General features: G+C 42.2%; 1 protein-coding gene across 1 annotated transcript in view; it reads right to left on the bottom strand.

Moving 5' to 3' along the window:
* SLC9A2 (solute carrier family 9 member A2) overlaps positions 1–19,722 on the bottom strand; it is a 98,815-nt gene that overhangs the window by 62,066 nt on the left and 17,027 nt on the right. Inside the window, exon 2 of the mRNA XM_045885265.2 lies at positions 211–674. Coding sequence (XP_045741221.1) covers positions 211–674 — 464 coding nt within the window. The remainder of the gene's footprint in view (positions 1–210; positions 675–19,722) is intronic.

The raw sequence follows: 19,722 nt of genomic DNA, 5'->3' as shown, positions 1-19,722 counted from the left end.
AATCAATAAAAAAATTTCACAAAGCATTTCAAGACCGCAATGACAGAGCATTAAACCAAGTGAAGGGCCCGTCTGAGAGCAGGGCTGAGTGACTGTCCAGGTGCGCGTGGCGCCTGCAGGTTCTCCCCTCAGCTGTCACTGTCAGAAAGCTGATGCAGACTGAGGGTGGCCGGTGGTGTTGGAGTGACGCAGTGTGAACGAGTTACTCACCACTGTCACTGCATCATTCAGCAGGGACTCTCCAAAGACCAGGATGTAGAGCTGCTCGTTGACGTGAATGTTCTCGAAGACGGCGAGCACAGCCACTGGGTCCACAGCTGAGATCAAGCTGCCAAAGAGCAGATTCTGGAGCAGAGTGATGTCACTCAGGCCAAAGGCTTCAATTTGGCAGATACCATACAAAGACACCCCAATGCCAATGGAATTCCAAAGGGTCCCTACCACAGCATACCAGAAAATGGTGCCAAAGTTCTCAAAGAATGGGCGAGTAGGCATGAAATAGCCTGCGTCGAGCACGATGGGTGGGAGGAGATACAAGAAAAACACATCAGTCTTCATTGCGGGGGGGGACTTTTCATCGACCCCAAAAATAATCCCTCCTAGCAGCAGGCCAACCATTATAAGGAGGCAGCTCTCAGGCACTATTGTGGGCAACTTGTGATACAGATGGAAGCCTGTGAAGGAAAAACATAAAGACAAAGCATTTGGGGTGTGCAAGAATTAGGGCGAAGATAAACTGGTTCTCTTTGCTGGAACCGACAGATTCTATTTCAAAACCTCCCGGGTCAGCATAATTGGCTACAGAGAATGACGTAAAAGTCAGATGACCTTAAAACTATTCACGAAGCACGGGCAGGCACAAATGCAACTTTACATCAGAAGCTGAATGATACAGGTACATCATACTTAAAACAGCACAGCTGTTGTCTAGATTCTAATGAAGTTTTCTCAAATAAGACCATGCGATTTTATATTTGAGGCAGTTTTGTGATTTCCAACACATTTTCAAAGGTGACGTCTCATTTCATCCTCATAAAAACTTTAGGAGGAGGCAGGGAAGTTATTTTCACCTTTTTAAGTTCTTTGATTTAAGTGGAGACTGAGGCTCAAAGAGATACAGGGTGTTGTCGAGGTGGCAGGATCACACACCAGCTTTCAGGCTACCACTGTCCCCTCCAGGCTTGATAAGAGTTTGCAACTTATTTAATATTTTTAATTTCAGGGGCGCCTGTGTGGCTCAGTGGGTTAAGCTTCCGACTCTTGATTTCGGCTAGGGTCATGATCTCAGGGTCGTGAGATTGAGCCCCGCGTCGGGATCTGCAATCAGTGGGGAGTCTGCCTGAGATTCTCTCTCCCCCACCTCTGCTCCCCTCCCATTGCATGTGCTTGCTTTCTCTCTCTCTCTCTCTCTCAAATAAATAAGTCTTTAAAATTTTTTTTTTAAATTTCAGACTATTTCACTTGGAATGCTAAGTATGTTTAATTTTTCAGAGGTCTGCTCCTTCAGAAACAACCAAATCAATCCTTCAAAGGCACTTCAGGTAATTACTACTTAAGGGATATAAACCACCATGATCTCCAGTCTCAGAGTTTCTAATCAAGGCAAAGGAACTGATGTGTTTATGACCTACTCTAACATAGGACACCGTGTGATGAGGTCCCAGACAAGCTCTAGGGGAGTGGAAAGGGAGGAAATCAGGAAGGACATCATGGAGGAGGCAGCATCTGGCAGGGCTTCCTGAAAGGACAGACGTTAAATACACAGAGAAGGCATGAAGAGCCTCCTAGGAAGTGAAGCAATGGAGGAAAATACCCATCTCCTAATGCATGGTGGACCCCAGTGGGGCTTTAATGCAACGACAATGTTAGGGGGAGGCCGGCAGCAGGGGAAGAGGAGAGGACTGTGGGTCGTTCCAGCACATACGGTAACATGAGGAGCAACGTCACACAGGAAGGTCAGCTGACAGGGCTTAAGTGAGGACGGCCCTTATTTACAAGGCAACGGCGAGCCATCCTGCAGGAACCTCAGACATTTTAGAGTTAAAGCAGCATACGCAAGTTATCTGAATTACGGGAACACAGTATTAAAATGCCAGAATGAGTCTTAGAAACATAGCATCACAGCAAGTTTAAAAAGTCAACCCTTAAAGGTCTACACACTGTACTAAAGACACGGCATGGCATAGCTTGTGAAAAACAACAAAAAAGTAATCATAATAATTTGAAGCGATTTCGAGAATTTCTAGATAATAAAGTGAACACCTTTATACTGGGATTCAAGTCATCCCACCCTCACTGATCATGTTCTTACTCATATTATAGAGGGCTCCAATCATTGTTGGGGAATAAATGTATTCAGCTGGTTCAGCCGCTCTTTACCCATGACCTCTGCCCTGCTGACCTCTGCTGAACAGAGACATTGAAGAAAGTCCCCTGAGAACCCTGTCTTTGGAACCTCTTCTCCCACTGAGCCCTGCTTCGCCATGCAGCATTCCCTGGGTGATAAGGATGTGCCTGCCCATAACAGCCCCCTCGAGTCCAAGTGAAATCAGCTCCTTTCTGGAAGGCAGGGCATGAAGACCCAACGTGAAGGCGCCATGTGTGCCATGGGCCTTGCAGGCCACTATATGATGACTGCCCCCGACCTCGGATCCAGTACCGCCCACGCTGCTCACAACTGTGGAGAGGCTACCACCAGGCCCGGGCCCGGTTTGCTCACTTGCAAAATGGGGACACACGCACCCGCCACGTCAAGGGCTGTAACCATAAGGAGGTACCACTGTGCCTGTGACGTCACGAATGCCCCCCAGTTGTGGTTTCCTCCACCCTCTCCCACATGAAGACACAAGAGAAAACGGTTCTGAAGAAACGCACAGAAGCAAGGGACAGGCTCCTCTGCAGACAGACTGGAGAGTGAGCAAGGCCTCTCCCCGGCAGCTCCCACTTCTCTGCTGGCCTCTCATTTTCCTTTTCCTGCCATCCGGCCCCACGTACCCAGGGCTCTCGCGTGGGGTACCATCTCCTGTCATTGGGCTGCAAGGAGGTCCTTATTCCCAAGGACGGAGGGTGGGAAACACGGTCAAAGGGAGAAAGGCAGAAACAGACGCTGCGTCTGTGCATCTCACAGGATGACGCCTGCCACAGTCCAGCACGGTGACGGAACCTGACCAGGAATGGGGAGAGCAGAACAGCACCAAGCAGAGCCCAGAGAAAGGCAGCAACAGATATCCAGGATGGCCTGAGACAGAAGGGCCACTGGGACAGGAGGTGGGGGGACATCTGGCCCCTGATGGGATATTTCGCAACATATACACTAGTAGGAAACAGTAACATATAAATGAGCAGCAAATATCAGAAAAGAACAGCAACAAACCAACAACTGTTGTTTAAAAAGATCCTATGTTTACATTTTGAAAACACTCTTCTCCTTTCTTTTATGAATGCTTCAGTCACTCCAAATTGGCCCGAGTGACCTTTGCTTGAAACTGGATGGTAGTTAATGGATCTGCCCAGTTGTTCCAGGAGCAAGGAGGGATTCAATGAAGGGTAGTCACCCGAGATCTCAGTTCTGTGCTTTTTTGATGACCATAAAGTAGAGACACCGAATCTTCTAACATGCTCTCTGCGGGCATGGAAGGTTTGGTGTGTCAGTGTGTATGGTTTTACAAATGACAGGAGTCAAATGTAGTAGCAAAATAATTAATCAAAACAAAAGTCTTCTTAAATTTCATCGTTCACAGAATAAAACAAGTGAATCAACATTTGCAAATGTGCATTCACTTATGGCTGCCCCCCCCCCCAACTATTCCTTGGAGGGTAAATGAACTTGAATAGACAGAACTGGTTCTCCAGAGTCGTTATCTCATCAAAATGTTATGGAGAAATAGATCAGTTATCAGGAAAAACAAAATGAAGTTTTTGATGGTTTTTACAAGGGTGAACGTGAGCTACCGCAAGTACAATTAACTGCTCAGTCCAGGGGTCAGCTAACTTTTTTCTATCAAGGGCCAGATAGTAAATATTTCCAGTTCGCAGGCCATACTTTACTCTGCTGTCATAGCACAAAAGGAGCCAGAGATAATACCTAAGTGTACGAGGGGCTGTTTTTTTTTTTTTTTTAAGATTTTATTTATTTGACACAGAGAGAGAGAGAGAGAGAGAGCGCACAAGCAGGGGGAGGGGCAGAGGGAGAGAGAGAAGCAGGCTCCCCAAGGAGCCGGGAGCCCAATGTGGGGCTCCATCCCAGGACTCCGGGATCATGACCTGAGCCGAAGGCAGTTGCTTAACACTGAGCCACCCAGGCACCCGAGTGGCTGTGTTCTTATGAAACTTTATTTGTGGACATGGAAATGAGAATTTCCTACTAGTTTATTTGTCACAGAATATCATTCTTCTTTTGATTTTGTTTAACAGTTTAAAAATATAACTGCCATTCTTGACCCACAGGCCATACAAAACTGGGGGCAGGGAGGCATGCTTGACCCCTAGGCAGTGGTTTACTTCCCCCTGTTTTAGTTTGATCTTTGTATTTCCTGCTAAATTCTACTTAGTAGAATTTAGTACTTGTGTCACTCACTTTTTATTACTAGCACATAAACGTCTGCAAGGATGGATACTTTAAAGTTTATTTTATTTTTAATTGCTATAGAAATTCACTTAGTGAGAAGGGGAACAGGATTAGGGTCTCATACAAAACACACTGTTAAAACAACCCTCTCTTAGACTGAGTCTATTTTAATCTCTCTTTGCATAGAAGTGTTGAAACGAACTGAGCTTAAAAGCTAAAGATCTACATATAGCTGAGTACAAAGCTATTGATTCATTCTATTTTCTCATTATACTTAAAATAATCTGTTTGTCAAATGCTGGGAAGAGAAGACAGGAAGCTTCCAGATAGCAGGATCCACAAAAGAGCAACAATGTAAAAATCTGAATCACCAACTATAACAAAAAACCATCCAAAATAAGTTTCAAAAATTATATACAGTTAAGAGACACAGCAAGGAGGGAAAGGGGAAACCGGCAGAGGTGAGCAGGGACAAAGCCCTCCGGAGAGAAAGCACAACCTCCAGGTGCAGATGAACACAAGCTATTCAATTAATGTTCCGTACTTTATGAGAGCTTAAAGAAAAAATAAGGACACTTATCAGCCCCACCAATATTTTCCAAGTTTGTGTTGAGTAGGCAAAAGTACCCTGCGAAACAAAATCAGCAGAGACAGCCGGACTCAGAATTAGCTTCCCAGGCTTCTCCTTCTTGAAACAACTCTGGGAAATACTGGATTTAACATAAAGAATAGTCTGAAATGAGCCACGCTTATTTGGCTGGGGGAAAAAAGGTAAATATTTACAGAGTATATTAAATTTGCTTTTAAGTATTAAGAGAAATAAGCAAGTTCATTCAAAGGTAAAAATGCTGGGTGCATGTATCCCAATTCACATAGCAACCAAATACACACTTTAAAAAAAACAGAATTGCAATAAGCAACAGATAATGAGAAACAGGAAACAGTGAGAAACAACATTTTGATCTGATACATCAACAAGCTGCTATTATTGCATGATAATGCTAAGTAGACAAAGAGTGAGTGAAAAAAATTCAATCCTAAAAATAAGTAGAGGGGCACCTGGGTGGCTCAGTCAGTTAAGCATCTGCCTTCAGCTCAGGTCGTGATCCCAGGGTCCTGGGATCGAGCCTCCTGTGGGGCTCCCTGTTCAGCGGGGAGTCTGCTTCTCCCTCTGCCTCTGCTGCTCCCCCTGCTCTCTCTCTTAAATAAATAAAATCTTTTAAAAATAAATAAATAAAATAAAAATAAATAGAATCAAGTTGAGTAAATAAATAAAAATATGGAAATAAATACATAAAATAAGCAGAATGGAATTCAATAAATAAAAAAGAATTAACTGATTTATGTCAGTAACTCACTAACACATTCTTACATTTAGTCACATGCTGGGGCTGAAACATACATTTAATTTCCCCCCACTAAAAAATAGTGCAACTATGAATATGGAGCCAAACCTTGTCTTACTGCACTTTGTTTTATTGTGCTTTGCAGATACTGCATTTTTTTTTATAAATTGAAGGTTTGTGGCAGCTCTGTGTCCTTGAGCAAGTCAACTGGCACCATTTTAACAACAGCATTTGCTCACTTCATGTCTCTATATCACATTTTGGTAATTCTCCCAATATTTCAAACTTCTGTATTATTGTATTTGTTATGGTGATCTGTGATCAGTGATTATAACTTGCTCAAAGCTCAGATGATGGTTAGCATTTTTTAGCAATAAAGTATTTTTAATTAAGGTATATATATTATTATTTTACACATAATGCTATTGAACATTTAGTAGTAGACTACAGTGTGGTATGAACATAGCTTTTATAAGCACTGGGAAATCAAAAAATTCATTTGACTTGCTTTACTGCAATATTCGCTTTATTGCAGTGGTCTGGAACTGAATCTGCAGTCTTTCTGTAGAGATTTTAAAAAACGCTCCCCTTATGAGGTTGCAAAGGACTTATAATAATAAAATAATTGGGAAAAAATGAAAATATAAATGAAACATTAAAAATCTGTTGGACTTATTCCAAAGCAGAACTTAGGTGGTATTTGATATTTCCAAATGACATGACTGCTTGCAAAGAAAAGAGAAACACAGTAAGTACAGTCTGTCCATGAAGAATTCTGAAAAGGAACAAAGTGTTAAACTGTTCATCAGACTACTGAGTCCCTTTCCCAGCACAAGGCTCTGAGGGACCTGGTATTAGATCTTGAATGGGCTGTATCTTCAGCTTGTATTTGGTACAGAAGATCAGACACGAACACAAGTCATTATCATACAAGACAGGAAAGAAGAGATGTAGTAAGTACTAGAGGAGCAGGGAAGGCAAGGAAATTACAGATAAGGAGGTTCAGGAAGGAATTGGAGGTGGCATTAAGAGAACTGGCTGTGGATATTTTGGTTTCACGGGGATAAGGCACAAGGGAGGAACGGGGAAAAGGCTGGGCGCCATGAGGGTGGGGCGACACAGGTGACCTGGCTACAAAGTGTGTACAGCAAGGAAGAGATGAGCCAATCAAACAGGGAGCGGCCCCACCGCAGAAGGTCTGGCGTGCCAGTCTTTGAAGACCTGCCTCTGTTCTGTGGGCAAGGGGGAGCCATTGAGGGTGTCTCAGAACCATCCTTGTCTTCCACACACGGAGTGAACGGGGACAAGCCCTGCCCAAGAGACTAGAGACTAGAATTTGGAAACGAGGGGATGAGAGCTGCCTGATTAGCGTTTTACACCAGGTGGACGTGATTAACCATCAGTGAAAATAAATAAGATGTTGATGCAAACATGTGATGAAAAAGTTTAAGAAGAGTCCAAACTCCAAAGGGAATCTATGCATAATCTTAGAAAGGGAAGTCTGAGAGGAGAGCCACTCAGTACAACTATGTAGTAATGATAAAGAACACTGATAGGTAACAAGAAAATGCTATATTGCAACATTGTATATGACAGGGAAAATCCAGAAGCAGTACAAAGATCAATGTCATCCAATGGTATTTCTCATTCAATATACCCTTACTGGGACTCTACTATGTGCTGGGTACCGTATCAGGCGCTAGGAATGCAGCAGTGAATGAAAGAAAGCCCCTGCGCTGGAAGGCAGCAGTTTAATGGAGGGAAACAGGAAATGAAGAAATCAACCAGTAAATTCATAGCGGCAAGTAGTGATGATCCCTACAAAGGAAGACAAAGAAGGGTGAGGGCATCCAAAGTGACAGGACGAGGTGATATTGGATACCAGTCTGGTCAAAGAAAGCCTCTCTGATGGGTGACATCTGCACAAAACCCTGTATGGACAGAGTATGTGAAACATGGTGGAAGAACAAGGGCCCTGAGTTGGGAGTACCCTGATCAAGGAAGCCACCGTGGCTGGAGCACGGGAAGTAAAGAGAACATGGTAAGAAATGAAGTGGGAAGGCAGCAAAAGGGTACAGCACACAGCGCCACGGGAAAGACTTTAGATACTTTTTTTTTTTTTTTTTTTGAGTGCAACGGGAGCCACTGGAAGCTTTTTTTTTCTTTTAAGATTTTATTTATTTATTTGACAGACAGAGAGAGAGCACAAGTAGGCAGAGAGGCAGGCAGAGGGAGAGGGAGAAGCAGGCTCTCCACTGAGCAGGGAGCCCAACGTGGGGCTCGATCCCAGGACTCTGCGACCATGACCTGAGCCGAAGGCAGCCACTTAACCAATTGAGCCACCCAGGCACCCCCACTGGAAGCTTTTGAGCAGAGGAATGTCATGATCAGATTCACCATTTTACAGGGTCATTCTAGCTGCTACTGAAGAATGGAGGCAGGAACACCAGTGTGTCAATAATCCAGGAAGGAGATGATGGTTTTCACTAAAGTGGGGGTGTGTATGAGAGGAAGTCACATGCAAAATGTATTTTGACACTTGCTCCAACAGAACGTGTTGCTGGTCTGGATGAGGGATGTGAGTGTGATTCTCTGGTACAATAAAAATACATATATTTTGGTCTTCATCCCTAATCTCCTGGCCCTTACATTCCAAGCTCCTAAAACCTTTGTAATTTCCTAAGTGATAGAAGGTCTAGGAGCATCCTTTATTCTAATATTTGGGCTTTGACCCCAGTTCTTGACACAGAACTCTTAAATTCCTTGGAATTTCCCGGGTGATAGAAGTGTCTTTGGTTTTTGGGTGCCTGGGTGCCTCAGTCGTTAAGCGTCTGCCTTAGGCTCAGGTCATGATCCCAGGGTTCTGGGATTCAGCCCCGCATCAGCCTCCCTGCTCAGCGGGGAGCCTGCTTCTCCTTCTCCCACTCCCCCTGCTTGTGTTCCCTCTCTTGCTGTGTCTCTCTCTGTCAAATAAATAAATAAAATCTTAAAAAAAAAAAAAGTGTCTTTGGTTCTAATGAGGCAACTCAGAGTGAGTTCCTGTATAGTTTCAGGATGAGGACTGGTCACCAGGAAGACCAAGCCATGAGGAGAAGCTCATAACTTTCAGCTTCATTCCCTCACCCTCTGGGGAGGGGAAAGGAGCTGGAAATAGAGTTAATAATTGATCAGGCCTAGTGATAAAGGCTCCATAGAAATCCCTCAACTATGGTGTTCAGAGAGCTTAAGGACTGATGAACAAATCTACCTGACGGGAGGGTGGTATATTGCAACTCCACAGGGACAAAAGTTCCTGCACTGGAGACCCTTCCAGATCTTGCTTTATATCTCTTTGCCTGGCTATTCATCTGCATCCTTTATCCCCTAAGTTCTGTGAGCAGTTCTGGCAAATGACTGAACCCAAGGAGGGCACCATGGGAACCTCAATTTATAGCTGGTCAGTAAGAAGTACAGGGACTTACAATTGGCATCTGTAATGGGAACAGTCTTATGAGACTGGGCCTTTCGCCAGTGGGCTCTGACACTAACTCCAGGTAGATAATGTCAAAACGGAATTGAATTATAGCACACCCAGTTGGTGTCCTCAGAGAACTGGAGAGCTGCTTGGTGTGGAAAAACCCACACATCTGGTGGCCAAAAGTGTTCTATAAGTGCAGAGAGAAAAACACTGGTCGTTTTTCACCAATGTTTTTGCTCTCAGACAGATGAGTCAAAGACGAATCCAGGAGTTTTGGAAAATTCTGTATGTGTCAATATAGCATTAGAGAAAAGAAAGAAGAATCTATAAAACACACAAGGAGATCCTATGCTGCAATCATCTCTCCTACAGACCAGTTGATATATTACAGTGACCCAAAAGTAAAGACTATTAAGACGGAACTTAGGTAGGTATGCCTGAATTATTCACCCTTTAAAGATGGTGGGGGGGGGGAAAGGTAAGAAAATGAAGATTGAAGAAAAAGAACCAACTTCTGCTTCTGGAAAGGTGGAATATGCATTTTCCTCTACTCCTCCCACTAAGTAAAAATACCTAAAATCCCTAGACATTATATACAAATAAGCACAAGAAAGTTCTGAAAGTGGCCCAAGAAGGAAAACCAGCTAGGGACCTTGAGATCTGAAGAACAACACAGCTGTGAGTTTCTTGGGTTTTCTTCTTGCCTCTCACATCCCAGACTTGAAGCCATCAGGCTGGAAATGCCAATGATCACAGACAACAAAAGTCCCAACAAAAGCCTGCTCTGTCTATACTCTGGACCGGGAAAGAATCAGCATAGACAAAGAGAAAACTTTGAGGTAATAAGCTGCTCTACTCCTTCCAAACACCAAAAAAAAAACCCCAAAAAACAAAAACAAAACAAAACAAAACAAAAAAATGTGGCCCCAGTGTCAGGAAAATCTGAGCGGGGAATCTAGATTCTATGCTTACTAGACTATAAAGAAAACCCCAACCTCCCTATGGGGACAGTGTCAGAAAAGAAAAAGCAGGGAGGCAGGACTTTCTTCACACTGAGCGGTAACTCTCTTCCATGATGCCAGTAAAGACTACGTGGAGAACCTGGACTTCCACCACCTGCAGTAATAGGCATCCCACATGCTCTTCACCGAGGCCAGTCAAAGGAGGCCTAGTGGAGTCAGGACCTGCATTTCCACCCACCAGAAATGAAACCACCACTCCACTTTAGTGTCAGGGGAGGCCACCAGAGGAACAGCAAGGAGGTACTCCTAACCCCTCTCTCAGCCAAATAGGTATCAGGAGAGATCTAATAAGAATACAGAATCTCCAGCCCCCATATGGTCATGAAGAGCCATCCCCCCCTCAGGTAGTCAATAAAAGCAAAGTGAGGAACCTGAAAATCTACCCCCAACTGGCAATAACAATATGGAATCTCCCTCTCCCACTTAGTGTCATAAGAAGTCATCTAAAACAGAAGGTATAAATAATATCCCGAGTCTCATAACTAATACCCAGAGGTTCGTGTTCCAATAAAAAATAACTCATTGTACCAGGAATCAAGAAGATGTCAAACTGAATGGGAAAAAAAAAAAAAAAGAAAGAAAATTAATAGATACCACTATTACGATGACTGAGATGTTAGATTTACCTGACAAAAAAATGTGAATACGGCCATGATAAAAATGTTTCATGAACAATTACAAACACACTTGAAACAAATGGAAAAAAAAAACCAGAAAGCCTGAGCAAAGAAATAGAAGATACAAAGAAGAACTTTATGGAAATTTTAGAACTGAAAAATATATGATTGAAATAAAAAATTTAATCTTGTAGGCTCAATAGCAGAATGCAGTAAATAGGAAGGAATTAGTCAACCTTAAGAGAGAATGATAGAAATTATCCAAACAACATGGAGAAAACAGACCTAAAGCCTGAGAGAACCTATGGATCTAAAGCAGAAGATCTAAAATTCCTGTCATCAGAGTCCCAGGAATGGAAAAGAAAGAAGGGTGGGCTACAAAAGTACTCAAAGAAATAAGGGCAAAAAACTCCCCAAATTTGGCAAAAGACATAAACCTACAGAATCAAGAAGATGAGTAAGCCCCAAATATGAGTAATCCAAAGAAACCTATAGCAAGACAACCCACAGTCAAACTTCTGAAAAAACAAAAAAAGAAAAAAATCATGATAGCCAAAGAGAAAGAACACCTTTCTCTACAGGAGGGAAAATAGAACAACATCAGATTTCTTGTCAGGAGCCATGGAGACTGTAAGGAAGTAACACAACGTTATTCATGTGCAGGAAAAAAAAAAAAAAAAAAAGGAGAAGAAGAACTGCCAGCCCAGAATTGTATATCCAGTGAAAATACCCTTTAGGAATAAACGGAAAATCAAGGAAGGAAAACTAAGAAAATTTTTTGCCAGCAAACCTGCCGTAAAATAATAGCTAAAAGAAATTCTCAAAAAGAAAACAATGGAATCTTAGAACACCAAGAAGAAAGAAAAACAGAAAGAACAAAAATATGAGCAAATTCTATGCATTTTCCTTCTTCTCTTGAATTTTCTTTTTCTTTCTTTTTTTTTTTTAAGATTTTATCTGACAGAGAGAGACACAGCAAGAGAGGGAACACAAGCATGGGGAGTGGGAGAGGGAGAAGCAGGCTCCCCGCAGAGCAGGGAGCCCGATACGGGGCTCAATCCCAGGACCCTGGGATTATGACCTGAGCCAAAGGCAGACACTTAACAACTGAGCCACCCAGGTGCCCCTCCTCTTGAATTTTCTAAATTAAGTTTGACCACTGAAGCCAAAATTGGAATACCACTTGATGTGGTTTTCAATGTATATAGAGAAAATGTTTAAGCCAACTATATGACAAGTTGGGGAAAATAAAAAGATGTAACAGGAGGTAAGGTCTATACTTCACTCAAACTGGTAAATGACTATACCAGTAAACTATTAGTTATATTTTATATATAAATATATATTTATAACATAATTCCTAGAGGAACCACTAAAGAGGCTATACAAAGAGGTACTCCCCAGAACATTATAGATAAAAGTGGAGTTCTAAAAAACTGTTCAAATGACCCATAGGAAGGCAAGAAAACAGAGAAATGAAAAACAGGGAACAAAAATAAAGTCACAGATTTAAACACAAACATATCAATAATTACACAAAATTTTAAAAAATGGTCCAAATATATCAATTAAAGACAGCTGTTAGTAGAATAGATTAAAAAGTATCACCCAACATATATGCTGCCTAAAAAAGCTTACTTCAAATACAGGCATATAGGCTGGGTTGAAAATAAAATAATAGAGAACATTATATCGTTAAATATTAATCAAATGAAAGTAGGAGTAGCTATAATAATACTCGATAACGTAAGCTTCAGTGCAAATAAAATTACCAGAGACAAGAAAGGCCATTACATAATGATAAAAGGGTCAATTTACCAAGACATGGCAAGCCTAAATGCATACATACCAAACAGCGGAACTACAAAATACATGAAACAAAAAGTGATAGAATTAAAAGAAATAGACAAATACAGAATTATAAAAACTTCAATACCCCACTCTCAATAACTGATAGAATAACTAGACCATCAATTCTATAGAGGACTCCCAACCACAAACAGCAGAATCCACATTTAAGAATCCAGAGAACATATATCAACATAGAATATATCCTGGGCCACAAAAACAAACTTCAATAAACTTTTTAAAAGAACTAAAATCATACAGAATATATTCTCACATCACAATGGAGTCAAACTAGAAAGCAGTAACATATTAAAAAAAAAAACAGGAAAATCTCAACTTGGGGACTCAACACACTTCTAAATAACCTATGGGTCTTCACACACACTAGAATGGCTATAATCAAAAAGGAAGGTAATCACAAAAGTTTATGAGGATGTGGAAAAATAGGAGCCCTCCTACACTGCTGTTAGGAACATAAATTGTACAGCCACATTGGAAAACAGTCTGGCAGTCCCTCAAAAAGTTAAACACAGACTTCTTTGGCCTAGAAATTTCATTCTCAAGTATATACACAAAAGAAACAAAAATTTGTCCACATAAAAACTTGTACAGGAATGTCATAGCAGCATTATTCATAGTAACCAAAAGGTGAAAACAACCCAAATGCCCATCAACTGATGAATGGATAAACAAAATATGGCAAAAAATGGAATATTATTTGGCCATAAAATGGTACGACCTATTGATACATGCTACAACATAGATAAACCTTGAAAACATTGTGCTAAGTGAAAGAAACCAGTCACTACAGACCCTGTCGACATCAAAAGGATGATATGGGAATACAATGAACAACTTTACACACACATTTGACATCTTCAATGAAATGGACTGATTCCTCGAAAAATACAAATAGCCACAATTCACCCAACATGAAGGAGATAATTTAAACAGTGCTGTAACTAGCAAAAAAAAACCATGGGGTGCCTGGGTGGCTCAGTCGGTTAAACAGCTGCCTTCGGCTGAGGTCATGATCCCAGAGTCCTGGGATTGAGTCCCGCATCGGGCTCCTTGCTTGGTGGGGAGCCTGCTTCTCCCCTCCCTGCAGTCCCCCCTGCTTGGGCTTGCTCTCTCCCCTCTCTCTCTCTTTCTCTGTCAAATAAATAAATAAAATCTTTTTTTAAAAAAGCTGAACTTGTAATTTAAAACTCCTAAAAAACCAAATCTTTAGGCCTAGATGGTTTTACTAGTGAATTCTACAAAATCATACCAATTCTACGTAATCTCTTCCAAAAAACAGAAGCGATGGGAACATTTCCCAGTTGATTTCATGAAGCTCGTATTACCCTGATACCAAAATTAAACAAAGAGTACAAAAAATAAAGCAACAGACCAATATCCTTTATTAGTATGGTGACATGGTAATTTATAATAAGAAACACGTATTTGTTCTTCCAACGCCTTTCCTGGTACAGAGCCCCTAAAACCTTTGTTTGATAAGAGGGCAGTCTTGCAGGACTGAACCCTTAACTTGTGGGATCTGACACTACCTCCTGGTGGATGGTGTCAGAACTGAGTTGTAGGGCACCTAGCTGGTGTCCAAGAATTGCTTGGTGACCCTGGGGCTGGGTGCAGGATTATAGTATAAATGTAAAAATCCTTAGCCAAAAATTCAGCAATATATGAAAAGATTTATACGTTGTGACCAAGTAAGGTTTATCTCAGGGAATGCCAATGGGGCTCAATGTTGAAAAACCAATCAATGTAACCCATCTTATCAAGAGACTAAAAAGGAAGAATTATGTGATTGATGCGGAAAGCGTGTTTAGCAAAAATTCAACATCCGTTCATCATACAGACCCTCTGCAAATTACTAATTGAAGGAACTTTCTCAACTTGATAAAGATCATCTACAAAATCCTGATTCCAAATGCCAAGTTGTAACTACCATGCAAAAAAAAAAAAAAAGTGCCCAGATGGCTGAAAAGTGGCCTGCTTGCTTTTAAAACCCCAAGTTGGTACTCGAGACACCTTTGTTTGAAAAATGCCTGAACAGCCTGTCAATCATTAGGTGGAAATCATGTCTATTATGGAAAAACCATTGCAAAGAAAATATTCATCCTTCCTAAAACCTGATAAATAACTTACATCATCACCTATTCTTTCATTTATTGACCCACAAGCATTTCCAAGTACTCACATAATGGCTCTGTCTCCAAGGAGTTCACCATCCACAGGGACAAAGGATGTCAAAGAAGTCATTACAAATGCCATGCTTGTTATAGAAAGGGAAATGTAAGTCACAGTGGAACCTCAGCAAAGTCTCTAACCTTGTCTGTCTCACCGGAGAGGAGCTCCTTAAGGAAATGAGGGGTAGACGTTGTCAAAGCCAAGAGATGTGGGACGGGCTTCCAAGTAGAGGGAAACAATGTGTGCAAAACTCATTAGGGTGGGCACCAAGTGTGGCCCCTAGGAGGCGCTGCAAGAAATCTGAGAGAGGGTAAGAGTAATGTGTCCTAGGCCTTGCCATCCACAGTTCGGACTTACCTCCAGGTATTGGGAAGTTGTACCACCCAATACGGGCAACGATAGGAAGAAAAAGGTATGCTCTCCATCGAAGACATGAACAAAATGTTTTGAGAGGACAGTGAGTGCCTCATGTGGCTCTCTGTCTTCAGTCACACCATGCTGATGCCTTTAGCAGACTTTTTACTGCACTAGAGTTCCCAGATCCACCTGAGGGTCTGTCTCACCCACTAGAACACGTCCCCAGGGTGGTGGCAAGGTTTACCCAATTCTGCACTCCCAGTGGCTCATAGTTTGTAGCAGATGGACAAAAATGGCAATAGGGAGAGAAGCTCTTTACCTTCCCTTTGCTCTGGCTATTCTCCTTTAGGGGTTTTTCTCCATGCCCATGGATAGGCATGTGGCCACCGCCTGTGCATGCTCTCGCTGGGGTTCAAGCCCCTGAAAGCAAAGATCGTGGGCCTCGCCTTTTATCACAGTCTTCGCTCACATTCTTAGTTCCAACTTTCCTCTCGTCTTCTTTAACCTGCAGTTTTGTTATTTTATTTACCACAGAATGCCCAGACAACTCGTTTCTATCTGAGTACCCTAAAGGTTTATGCTTTCATCATTCAAGGTGATTTCTACCTTCACCTCAGTTTTGCTTATGTTGTAAGAGCTATGCTTAAAATCTTCACTTCCACCAAACACAGAAGAACAATTACTGTTTGATTCCACTTACATGAAGTACCTAGATACGTCACATTCATAGAGACAGAAAGAACACAGGTTCCCAGGGGCTGGGAGGACGGAGGACAGGGACTTACTGTTTCATGGGCAGAGTTTCTGTTTGGGAAGATGGAGGAGTTCTGGAGACAGACAGGGGTGATGACTGCACAACCCTGTGAATGTACTTAGTGCCACCGAATTGTACTTGTTAGGGTGAATGTGGTAAATTTTACGTTATGTATCTTTTCCCACAGTAGAAAACAAATCTTCGTGTTTGTTTCTCACTTTCCTACTCGTTCTTATAAAATGATGATGGCACAGCAAAAAGAAATATTGATATAGCTGCATAAACACTGCTAAGCAAACAAGTATGAAAAGATGTAGATGAAACTGATCTCTGCTGATAGGCGCTGCCACCATGCACATATCCCAAAATAACTAACTCATCAGCTGACCCACAGCCTCTGAACCAGGCCTTTGAAAGGCAACTCTCAGAGAGGGGATGTAAAACGTGGGTCTGGTATTTTCACTGCGGACATCTTGGCCACAAGCATTTTCACTTGCAAACATTTTCATCGCTAACTAATTGACCATAAGGCAATTCTGCTCTGAAAGATGGAAGAACTGATTGACACTTTGGTTTCGCTGCTCCATTGACAAAGTTCCCATTTATACATTATCTAACTCTTGGCTAGAGCTTATCATGTTCTATACAGTGATGAGTAGACACGGTGGTCTTAAATAGTAGACGATGTCTAGTATGTATCGACTCGATAGAAAATTATTTACTGGAAAACTTACTGGATAAATACTGGAAGTATGAAATAAGACAGTATAAAGCTGTATTGCATGCTATACTAGAAAACAACCTATCAGTTACAATGGTAACAAAGATCAGTTAAAATGTGTTACAGCATTCCTATGTCTTGTACATTTCCCATAGAACTCTGGAACGTGTATGAATGGACATGTGACTGTATGTCAAGAATGAACAGCAATGTAGAAGCCTTTCACAGTGCAATACAAAACTCAGTTACAAATGTGCATCCTAATATTTGGAAAATTGACACCTCTCTATCTAAATGAAGGAAGACATTAACAATCAATTTTATCATTAATTTTTTCGTGTTTAATTATGTCCTTTTAAAATGTCCCTGTTTTATTTTTCACAGCTTTAGCTTTTATGGCAAATATCCTTACGTCACTTTTATTAATTTTTTCATGTTTCATTATGTCCTCTTTGATGAATGTCCTTGTTATTTTTCGTGATTTTCTCTTTTATGGCAAAATTGCCTTACGGCCAATTAGACAGGTGGCAAAATGTTGTTTATGGTGAAATGACCAAAAACCTCAAACTGTACAAAGCATGGGCTGTCCAAAAATAAAAAGCAAAAAAAAAATCAGAATGTTCTGCAATGCAAAGGGTCAAATAACTAATTTCTACAAAAATGCTCGTAGCAAAATATCAAAGAATGGACACGGCTGAGCAAGGTATAACATGCTAACGTGATATCCCAATCTCCTACCAGAGCACGTATGTTTATTATGGCAATACTCCTACCGGTTTATTCTAAATGATGCTCAGTGAACAACAGCCCAAGAACCTTACTTGTTTTTATTATCTTTAAAACTGTTAAAATATTCACAGACACATTTTTAAAGGAGAGCGCCTCTTGTATGGGACCTGATCATCTACTGAAACCCTAAGAACAGATATTCTTATTGAAATTGACAAAACACAATTTAGTGAAGGGAAGTAACTCTTCATTGTTTAACAATTGTCAGAATAACATCTGATTTATCCGCAGAGTTTATCTTTCGTAGATAATGAAGCTGCTGTGTGACTTAACTAACCAACCATCAGAGGCAACGTGAGAGGCATGTGCCTGAGGCCTGACCTTCGTCCCAGCACTGCTTCCTGTGCCCATGCTTCTTATTCAAGGTGTAAAACGGAATGCCTTTTCTTGGAGATTCCAGAATGGCCTCCCCATTTTTATCAATGGCAAGAGGATGTCCCCACTATTACTTACTTCTCTTTTTGTGACATAATCACATTCTGAGGATGGTATTCGTTTGGACTATTATTAACCTCATAAATTCCAACTGATCCTGAGTGCGTAAGTCAGCTCCCTTAAATAAATATCAGCAGCTAGGAATCCTGGAAGCAAAACTTCATGTAACATGAAAAAGTCCAGGCCGGAGGTTACAAACCGGCAGGCTATGGGCCGCCGTGGCCTACAGGCCTGCTTTGTTTTGCTCATCTGGTGTTTTTTGAATCTTGAGCTAACCTCTGGACATTGAGAGTCTGCACACATAAAATCCCGTTTAGTTTATCTTGAAAAATCAGCAGACTGGGCCTTCTGTCCCCCAATTTGAGCAAGGTGGCAATTGGCTGGAGCTGAGCAGGGGCTTCGTCTCATTAGGGCAAGTGCTGGCTCTCCGGTGCGCCCGCAGGAACCCCCACTGCTGGCGCCCTCCTCCACCCATCTCCCAGGGCATGCATGCCCACCACGAGGCCACCCTGTCGGCCGCCTGTCTGGACTGCAAGTCCAAAAGCCGACCTTCAGAGGCTCCTAAGACTGCAGTGGAGATGAGAGTGGGAAACTGTCCATTCTCTTTCTCTTCACTTGTTCTTTTTTGACTTCTGACTTCAAATCTGAACTGGAGCAATGAGAACACAACTTAGCACTGAGATTCCACGGCTTACGGGACGGGCTTCCCATCTCTTAAGCAAGTGAGTAGGGCGCAGCTCCTCAGGGGTACCTCCCTGTTCTTACTGGGCCCCAAAGCTGGTTTCTGTCAATGGGGCGAGCTCCCTGACGGGTCCTGACCAGCACACTGAGAGCTGGTGACATTCGCTTCCGCAAGCTGAGAGAACTGGAGTGGCCTGCAGGCCTCGGACTTTCCTCTCCATTGAAGATAGCTGAATCCTAATCTGACCCCCGCGCCAGGGCCGGCCCCAGGACTGGACTCATGCCCTTGCCTCACTACCACCTGCAGTAAGCCCTTTCTTTAATCTCAGACTCATCATTTGCATTCCTGGGCCATTGGCAAGATAAGATCAATTTTCAGTATTATAGCTTCCTTTCTATAAGAAGTCGGGCCGAAAGACTTGGCCTATAACCACTAGGCCAGAAAAGTATTTTTGCTGAGTAGACTATGCACACATCCCTGAGCAGAAATTTCACATTCAGTTTTGAACTAGCAACCCTGTGATTGCTCATGAGCAACTTAAAAGTTGTGTGTGTGCGCGCATATGGAGGCCTGCGTAACACACGCAGACACACCCACAAGAGTCATCCATAACTCCTGGCTTGCCCTGCTTCGTGGAAGACACTGTATCCAATGCTGACTGAGAATTTCATGTCCCACAAAGACATATATATACTGGGGCCAAAGGCAGATGCAACTGAAGGTGCTGTTCTCAGAAATCTGATGGGGGAATAATAGAAGACTATTATCTCTCTGGATTTCAAGGGAAGTCACAAATTGAAAGAATGCAAGCTATGCCTTCAAATGATAATGTTTTGGTTCCACGTGGGGAGGGGTTGGGGAGGCGCTATGCCCTGAGCAGGAAGGGGCTGGCCTGGGAAGATGCTCCTGGCCCTGAATCCCTCAGCTCTCAGGAGCC

The sequence above is a fragment of the Mirounga angustirostris genome, unplaced genomic scaffold (assembly GCF_029215605.1).
Source record: "Mirounga angustirostris isolate CCGP_5_RB_7025 unplaced genomic scaffold, mMirAng1.0.hap1 SCAF_10, whole genome shotgun sequence".
Taxonomy (NCBI): domain Eukaryota; kingdom Metazoa; phylum Chordata; class Mammalia; order Carnivora; family Phocidae; genus Mirounga; species Mirounga angustirostris.
This window is presented reverse-complemented; position numbering and strand designations above follow the sequence as displayed.